This window comes from Papaver somniferum, chromosome 1 (assembly GCF_003573695.1).
Source record: "Papaver somniferum cultivar HN1 chromosome 1, ASM357369v1, whole genome shotgun sequence".
Lineage (NCBI taxonomy): Eukaryota > Viridiplantae > Streptophyta > Magnoliopsida > Ranunculales > Papaveraceae > Papaver > Papaver somniferum.
Window position 1 is genome coordinate 50,910,164 of NC_039358.1, and position 9,528 is coordinate 50,919,691.

The 9,528-nt window shown below is 39.1% G+C and overlaps 1 protein-coding gene across 1 annotated transcript; it reads right to left on the minus strand.

Moving 5' to 3' along the window:
- Positions 1-384: 384 nt before the first annotated feature.
- LOC113286407 (receptor-like protein kinase BRI1-like 3) lies at positions 385-4,939 on the minus strand. Its single transcript, XM_026535037.1, has one exon. It carries the CDS (start codon positions 4,466-4,468, stop codon positions 596-598), a length of 3,873 nt encoding a protein of 1,290 aa, XP_026390822.1. The 5' UTR covers positions 4,469-4,939; the 3' UTR covers positions 385-595.
- Between the last annotated feature and the right edge of the window lie 4,589 nt (positions 4,940-9,528).

Genomic DNA, 9,528 nt, shown 5'->3' on the forward strand with positions numbered 1-9,528 from the left:
TTTGCTTATGCTCTGTTGAACTTTCAAAAATCTTGAAATAAGTCTTCCTTTTTCATTCGAGGATAATGATGTGTTCTTTAGCTTTCTACTTGGTCATAATGAAAAGTCTTTTTTTTTTTTTTTTTTTTTTTTTTTTTCTTTTCTCCCTTTTGGACATGTTACACCTTCCACTCTCTATCCCCTGTATAGTGCAGTCAATAAGGATTGAAATGTAGTTGTTGATCATAGAACATTGTGCCATGAACCGGATAAACTAAGTAAGGCTTTCGAGGACAAAACTTAATCCGCTAGTAGGTTGTTTTAGACAGAGTTCTTTATTATTAGGAAGAAGGCTACTGACAGTTAACAAAATTATGAGCTAGCAAAATCAAGATGACACAAAAATTACATGAGAAAAATGAAAGGATGCTACTAATAAGATAAGATTACCTCACACCCCAGCCATTTTATCTTTCAATCTAAACTTCTGCATCTGCATATCAATTAAAAAAATGCTCTTTGTTTCCTGTGCTATATTTACAGTAAATAAGTTTCAAAAATCAGGAATACAGTGATTTATTTCAAAACAAGTCACGAGGGACTACTTATTTATCCATCACGGTTGTACTGCTTTCTCTTTTGGTTCTTCAAAGTCAACCGTTTCTTTCACAGAGAAGCAGCCTTCAAGAATATCACTTTCTGAATCCATTTGAAGTTCTTTGAACATGGCCATTACCTGAATCATGGTGGGGCGTCTGAAAGGCCTATCGTCCAAGCATTCAAAAGCAATCTTCAGATATTGATGTAGCTCAGCCTCATCTATGGCCGCTGCCCCAGCATTGGCGTCGGCCTCACCAAAAGATTGGTCACGATGGTGGTGATGGCTAGTAGCAGTTGGACTGTTGAGTGGAGGAAACGGTGTTGTCTTTTGCAGGAGATCAGGTTCAATTATTTCGTTACATCTCTGCTCCCTCTGTAACTGCTTTGCCCAGCCCACTAGATTGTTGTCATCACCAAAAGCAGAAGGATCAATGGGTCTCTTGCCTGAAAGAAGCTCCAGAAGTATAACACCATAGCTATAGACGTCCCCTTTCGTTGTACACCTAAAGCTCTGGTAGTATTCTGGCGGAACATATCCAGGCGTTCCTGCAAGTGTGCTAACACTTAGATGAGTGTCGACAGCATTCACCAATCTTGCCATCCCAAAATCAGACACCCTTGCTTCGAAATTCTCATCCAAAAGTACATTGCTCGATTTCATGTCCCTGTGGATTATGTGTGGGATGCAGCTGTGGTGTAGGAATGCCAACCCTCTCGCTGCCCCTATAGCAATCTTTTTTCTTGCTGCCCAATTTATTCTACCTCCCCCCAATTTAGAGCAACCCCCCATTGGCTTTCCATCATGAAGTACCGACTCCAAGCTTCCCCATTTCATATACTCATACACAAGTAATCTCTCTTCTCCAATCCTGCAATAACCCAGCAACGGCACAAGGTTTCTATGCTTGATCTTCCCAATAGTTTCCATTTCTGCAGTGAATTCTCTCTCTCCCTGACCCGTAACATGAATCAACTTCTTGATAGCTACGGTGCACCCGTCTCTCAACTGAGCCTTATATACCTCCCCAAACCCACCAGACCCAATCATGCTGTCTGCACTGAAACCGTTGGTTGCTTCAAGCAAATGGGCAAACGTCAGTTTCCTCAGTGGCTTCTCGAATGTGGCGATGTTGATACTTAGTGGCTCAAGCACGCCTGAAAGTTTCCAGCTACTGCTGCCTGACGTAGGAAGACTCTCAATGTATTTATCTCTCTTAACCTCTTTCTGATGTGAATGCTTCACCTTGTAAAGAGCGAACATTAGCCCAACTATGAAGAACATGGCAAGGAGGATCGCAATGATCACTCCCCCTGCCATAGAAGTCGGCCGCTTCTTTCTATGTCGATTTAAATCTGAACGAGACCCCGAAGAACCAGCACCACAAGGGGGCAAGGGTACACCACAAAGGCCAGAATTGTTTTCATATCTTGATGCAGGAAATGTGATCAGCTGCCCTCCAGAAGGGATTGGACCTGTGAGGTTGTTATTGGAGACGTCCAAATCACTGAGAAAAGAAAGGCTTCCCAGTGAACCAGGAACGTAACCTTCAAGATAATTGTGAGAGAGATCCAGTACGCCGACCTGTTTCAAATCACCAAGGCTGTCAGGGATACTTCCAGTGAGTCTGTTGTGTCCCAAATTCAAGACCTGAAGATAGTTCATGGAACCAAATCTACTAGGGATGTTTCCTGACAGTGAGTTGTAAGAGACATCCAAGTAGATCATGCTGCCATTGCTGACAAATGAATACACTGTTAAACCTGTGTATATTCTTATGGAAGGGCAAGAGTGCAGTGTAGGTAAGCCTATCAGTCTCTCTGATCGAATTCCCTCGAATTCAGTTAACCCTCCTGCTCCTCTGCAAGAAGTCCCTCCTTCATTCCTTACAAAGGCAAATTGCTTGCCAGAGACGAGGCCAGGTGTAATTAGATCAGCTTGATCAGCAAGTTGCGGTGGCAGGGACCCCGTCAAGGCATTACTATTAAGATCCAGCCATATGAGAGACTCGCAATTCCCAAGCTCAGGCGGGATGTCACCGTCGAGTAAATTGTTGCCCAATTGGAGAATGGCAAGGTTCTTCAAGTTGCCAATACCGGACGGAATTTTTCCACTAATTCTGTTGGTGGATAACGACACCCATAATAATTTAGTGCAAGAGCCAAGGGAGTCTGGGAGTGTCCCGGTCATCAAATTGTCGTTGAGAATCAGAGTTTCTAAGTAAGCATTTCCATTGGTGCATACTGTGTTTGGGATTTCACCAGTTATGTTGTTTGCCCACATGACTAAATCAGTAAGATTAGGAAGTTCCCAAACCTGTACAGGAATCGAACCAGTGATGCTGTTGAAGCTAAGATCAAGTGACTTCATGTTCTTGCAGTTCCCAAGCTCTGGAGGCACACTGCCTGAGAGGAAGTTACCGGGCAAGAGAAGCTTTTGTAAAGAAGAATCCAAAGATGAAGAGCAGAACAAAGGAGGGATTTTGCCAGAGAACTCATTAGAACTGAGGTCCAGGGTGTGAAGCTGAGTATTGTTGGTTAACAATGAAGTAGGAATAGAACCTGTAATATTGTTGAAAGGGAGGTGAAGATATCTAAGAGATGAGATGGTTCTGACAACGGTATCGAGAAAATCACCTGAGAGCTGATTATGGCCGAGATTGAGGCTTTGAAGGGAACTGCAGGAGGTAAAGGTGGAAGGAAGTCCGCCAGTGAGTAAATTACCGGAGAGATCAAGGTCGATGAGAGAGCCACAAGTAAGACCAATATCAGCAGGTATAACACCAGAGAAGCCATTGTTGGACAATGACAGATGCTGCAAATTGCGGAAGTTTCCGAAGTAGTTCGACGACGGGATGATATCGTCGATGCTGGAATGAAATGAATTGTGAGAGAGGTCTAGTGTATTGAGAAGATTGCAGTTGGTAGATAGGGTTGGTGGGAATCCAGCAGAAAGAGAATTGTGGGAGAGGTTTAAGTAGGTGAGATTACGGCACCAGTTGTTCGAGTCAGAGTCCCCAAACTTAATGGTGGAGAAATCACCGGTGAAGTTATTGCTGGACAGATCAAGGTAACTCAGGGAAGGAAATGAAGCAAAGAAACCAGTCGGAATATTGCCATCTAAGATGTTGTGAGAGAGTTCTATAACTGAAAGAGAAGGCGGTGTATTACAAGAAGAAGTGTAGGCAGGTAACTTACCGGAAAACTTGTTGTATGAGAAGTTGAGATGATTGAGTGTGGACGACAAATCACAGTTGTTGCCGGAGAGGGAGTAATTCAGAAGGTTGTGATCAGAAATTTGATTACGAGATATATCGAGAAACTTGAGACGGCGGCATGATGCTAAGAATGAAACAGAAGTACCAGGATGGTTATTTGAAGAAGAAGAGAAGTTATTAGATGACAAATCAAGAGTTTGAATGTTACAGTTGTTGGTATTGATGTTAAGGGAGAGATCACCATAGAAAGAATTAGAAGATAAATGAAGATCAGTCAAGTAAGGAAGAGAATTGATAAGAACATCGAAACGGAACGGACCGGTAAGACTGGCGTTTGTGAAGTTCAAACCAATAACTCTTCCTACTTGTTCATTGTTGCTAGTACTAGTAATAGTAGAACAGATGACACCATTCCAAGAACATGGAGAACCAGAATGAGAAGTTTTCCAGGTGCTTAAGAAACCAGTGGGATCAGTTTTGATGGAAGAACTTTTGAAGGACAATAATCCAGCAACATCTTCATCGTCATCAGAAGAAGAATCTCCAACACCCAGAACCACAAAATATAATAAAACCACCAATACCACCACAACCACCTTTCTACAACTACAATTGCTCCTCCTCCTGCTGCTGCTACAAGGACTTGTTAGCAAAACCATATCATATATGTACATGCAACACCACAACAAAGAACCAAGCCACCTCTTTTTTTCACCTGATGTACAACTAGAGATTTAGCTTGAGCTGGTGGTGGTGGTTATGATTATGAACAACTGTACCTCCAAAAATTTCGATCTGAACCAAAATATTCCTCCGACATGTTCTTCCTTTTAGCAGTTTTAGTTTGTCTACGACAGAGAACAAGAAGTAGTAGTACCTGACTGCCGATGTACTTACTGCAGAGACTCGAGAGAGAGAGAGACAGAGAAGCTGATGAAATGCAGAGAATGGAATAATAACCAAAAAAAGAAACTGAAGTCGCCAATGAAGAAAAAGAGAACTGGAGACAAATTAAAGATTCAATACACTAGTAGAGATAAATGGAAAAAGAATCAAAAAAATCAATATCAATCGAGTTAAAGGCAACGAAAATAAAATAAAATGGGAGTCAAGTGTGGGCCGAGGGGTTTGGCAAATGCACGCCTAAATGGACTGATGATCATTGTGATCTCTAAGACCAAGTTAGTTGGCTAGGCTCGGCTTCATTTTAGTCCTTGAAAGTGATGCGGCAACCACCACCACCACTAGCACTAGTATAGTGTTTCGAGAAGATATTAGAGGTGTAGAGTAGAGGAAACGGCTCTCTGTTTGTGGCTTCTAGGGAGAAAAGGAGGAGAGACCAAATACTCAAATTGCGAGATAGTGAATCTCAGTCAAACCTCTATTGCTGCACCTTTTGATTCGACCCCCTCTCCTCAAATTTGTCCTTTTTTTTGTCTTTCTCTCGAGTGTTGCCCCCTTTTTCTTTTCCTCTCATTACTTTACCTCTTTTTGTTTGTTTTTCTTCCTAGCAATCTCTCTACCTCTTTTCTGGATTCTTTCTTTTTACCTCTTTTCAACGGATAAAAAGAAAGGTTTTGGTGATATCCCTTCTAGTTTACTGTAGTTTTCACGGTGAGGTTATTAGCATCTACAAGTGAAACTATGTTCCAGACAAAGACAGGGAAGTAGTATTACAAAGCGCCGCATCTTAAAATATAAGGAGGCCGATAAGCTCTTTAGCTTGGAGTAAAAAATATTCTTTTCCTGTATTTATCTTTTTGGATGTGTGCAGCAGAATGTAATAAGTGTTCAATGCCACGAAGAAAAGATACCCAGGAAACTGTGCGGACACAGTAACCAAAAACACTCGAAATCATGCAGCAACAACAACCATGTTACTCATGTCTCCTCCTCCTCCTCCTCCTTAAAATGAACAAGAAATACGGTTGTAAACAAATAAATAAGAGCCATTTTCCAATTTTGAAACTGTATGTAGGTATTCTGAGTTTCCAAATTGTATGCAGCAGGTGTTGTATTTCTACTCAAGTAGTTACAGATGTTGGTATTATTTAAAGACCCCTGTTGTCTGGATTTGGTTGGATTTGATTTTAGAGATTGTGATGTAAAGAATAGTTTGTTTTTGTTTTTCTTGTCTATATAGTGAGCATCCGTGTGCATTCACGTGTGCGTTTGTGTACACGTCTCTATGCTATGCTAACTAAAAGTCTCCCCTTAAACCAACTTCATTTGAATTTTCAGTGGGGGCTGCTGCTCAATCTAATTAATTAAGGGTTATGCTCCGTATCCACAAATTGCGATCCCCTCCAACCAAAATCTTGGACTAGATTATCGGCGTGGATACGAAGAATTCCATGCTGGCTTTTGTTGATCTTTAAAACAGAAAATTGCTTGGAACTTTGTATGATGCCATTGTGTAGTTTTGGTTGTCTCCTACGTCAATAATACATTATAACAAATTTAACCTTTCTAGTTTGAGGTCCGTTAGTACTAGGCTGTTTGGATAGCATATCAGAAATAGCTGTTCGATTTTTTTAAATTATAAAGTCAGTAATTAGTTTGGTGACAGATTTCAAAACGATTTTTAAAAGTCAAAAAAAAGTTAACTTTTTGAGAAGTAAAATAATTTTGCTTCTGACTTCTTCTTCTGGAGAAGTAGAAGTCAGAATCAGATCTGTATCCAAACGTGCTATCCAAGACAAAAAAAGGATCATTAAAAGATTATTTTCCAAAATCGGTTAACCAACTATTTCTCTTACTACCTATTTTATTCCTGATTAACTAGTGTTAATTAATCGTTTTGGATGTTAATTAACGATTTTTGTTATTGGGAAAGCTAAAACCGATCGGAGAAAGCTGATTTTTGGTCAAAGCAAGAAGACCAAGGATCAAGATGGGTGGAAATAAAAACTTCTCTTTTCGCCGCAAATTCTTGATAAAGTTTAGTTTTTTGACCCTAAGAACTTCTCTTTCTCCCTGAATGAATTACAACATAATCATCAAATTAACCTAGCTATTGACATAATCGTTCTATATTTTAGACTCCATAAATGGTACAAAACTTCATTAATTATAATTCACGATTATAAACTAAGTCTTCTTCCAATTATGGTTTTAAGAATTATCTGATCAAATATACCATCAAAACAAAAATGACGCATGAAAAAACTTAATGCGATTACAATGGTGTTGACAGTAATGTACTGATAAGTGTTATGTTAAGTTTGTTGCCAAAGGTGTGAATTTGAACTACAATTACATGTTAGAATAATTCATTGCGAAGTAATCCTTGATTAGATCGACACACACAGATCAATGATTATATAGGATATGTAGGAGATTTATTTTTCTTACCGATTAAAAAGCTTAAAACCCTAATTATAGATTATCAAGATGAAAAATAACAAATTAATTTGCACAATTAATCTTAATGTTTTATGTGATACAAGAAAGTAAAATGATGATCAGTTTGACTGATCGTAATGAAAGATAAGTTCATCTAAATATTAAACATGGAAAACTGATGGTGATTGCGGTAGGGATTGAGAGAAGATAACTAAAATTTAGGGACTGTTTTTATGTTCCCCCTCTACCAACTGCAAGTCAAATTCGGATGACCAAAAATCAGCTTTCCCCAATCGGTTTTAGCTTTCCCTATAACAAAAATCTAATTAACCGTGTTAGATGTGAGATCAACTAATGTAAATCGATCTTCAAAACTTCAAATAACTGAAAGTTTTTTTTTTCTTCTGAAAACACTACCCAGAATCGCTTTACGTTCATGCACTTGTAAACCCGATTCTGGGTTGGTATTTTGGTATTCACGAAGGACATCAAGAATCGGTTAGAGTATGCATAAATATAATCCGATTCTCATAATTGGGTTTTTGGCGTCATATATAAACCGGTTGTTTCATTTTCTTAAGAAGAAAATTTTCATTCATACTTTCATTCATTTCAAATCTACTCCTTTTCGTAGGAATCACGGATGAACTTAGCATGAGCATCAAGCCTTTGAACCCCTAGGCGACCCTAGTGGACGAGTTATAGCCTCGTGAGGGTTTACATATAGATCTACCCACAAAACCTACACAAAAACTCAATCTTCATCTCAGAAATCCGAGTCCGATTCACCTACCATAAAGTCTGGGGCATAATTCGGGATTTTGGATACCATGAAGTGATAGCTTTCATCAAATGTGAATGCTTCCCCCTTTTACTCCAAGTAGCGCGCTTTTACGACTTCGTGCTAAGAAAACATGACGCAAACTTACTTTGTTAGTTACAAATTGATAAAAGTAGATTATGTAGAATAAGCCCTAAAAATACATACAAATTGTTGAAGGGATAAGCTAAAGTGTCTAGCGTTCAAAATACGTTGTTGGATAGCTATAAAAGCAACTATCGCATCTTAGATGACTTGGTGCCTATCATGGATTTGTTGAAGACTTCTTCTCTTCTGGTTCCTATAATCTTGCATATATTTGTCATATATCTTTGACCAAAAGGTTTCGGATTCTACCTTTACGGGGGAGTGATCTACAACTCAACTTTCGGCGTACCATGCTTTGATGATTGCCAAATCTTAGGCGGAGTCAAATGATGCCATGCTTGTATGTTGAGGTATGAAATATATGGAGTAGTAGCGAATACAATGAGCCAGTTAAGGTCAAATTGGGTCAGGGGATGAGGTCTCTTTATACAGAGAAAGACTCAAATTTCTAGTTTTTTCGGAAAAAGAAAGTCAAATAATTGAGCACAATCGGTCTTCTCGAATGTCCATAAAAACCGATTATGTTTTCATGCCCATCACAATCGGTATTTATGTTTGGCAACATCAACTGATTGAGCCTGAAAAATCAACAATTTTTTTTGAACATTCTATTGACAATAATCGATTTATATATTTGCACATGTAATCCGATTCTGACCAGGAAAAGATACAGAAACATGACGTTTCAAAGGCATGAAAAATGGGATTATACTGATAACCACATAAACTGATTTCCTGATGAAGCCTCGGAAATCGGTTTATAGGTGCAGTCATATAGCCCGATTGTTTACCTGTATTTGAAAAACAAAGTTTGAATCATGCATAAACTTGTTTTACCATAGACCCATTATACACATAATTATAATTAAAATTTTAAGTGCATTTAAATTCAAACCATAATCATCCAAAAAATTGTTAAAAACTTAAAACTTAAACCACCAAAAATATTAAAAATTTAAAACTTAAACTTATAATATCTATAAGAAAGCATCAACATCATAGAGCAGCAACATCACCTGTACTGGCAGCAGTAGCAACAACCACTTCTTTGAACAGACTATTCAAACGTCCGTCGTGTGCCCTCCAAGATGCAATTTCTTCCCTCCTTCTCCTGGCAAACATAATGATCTCAACGAACTCTTCCAATGCAAGCTTGTCATCCAGGGCCTGCTCCAAATGGGTCTCACAGCCATATACGAACTTGTACAGGTGTTGATGGTGGTTTTTAGCTTAGGGATAAAATCGTAAAACCATACACCTGACATGACGTCACTTTGACCACTAGCGCATTTATTGAATCAATCAGCATGCCTATGTAAGAATTACCAGGATACATTTTTTTATACATGTGTCATGTTCCACGGAAGAACCCTTAGTATTGACCGACATCATCTTCGTACATACCAAACCCTAATTCTCACGCCACCATGCCAATGGAAAACCATGCCATCCACGTCTCCG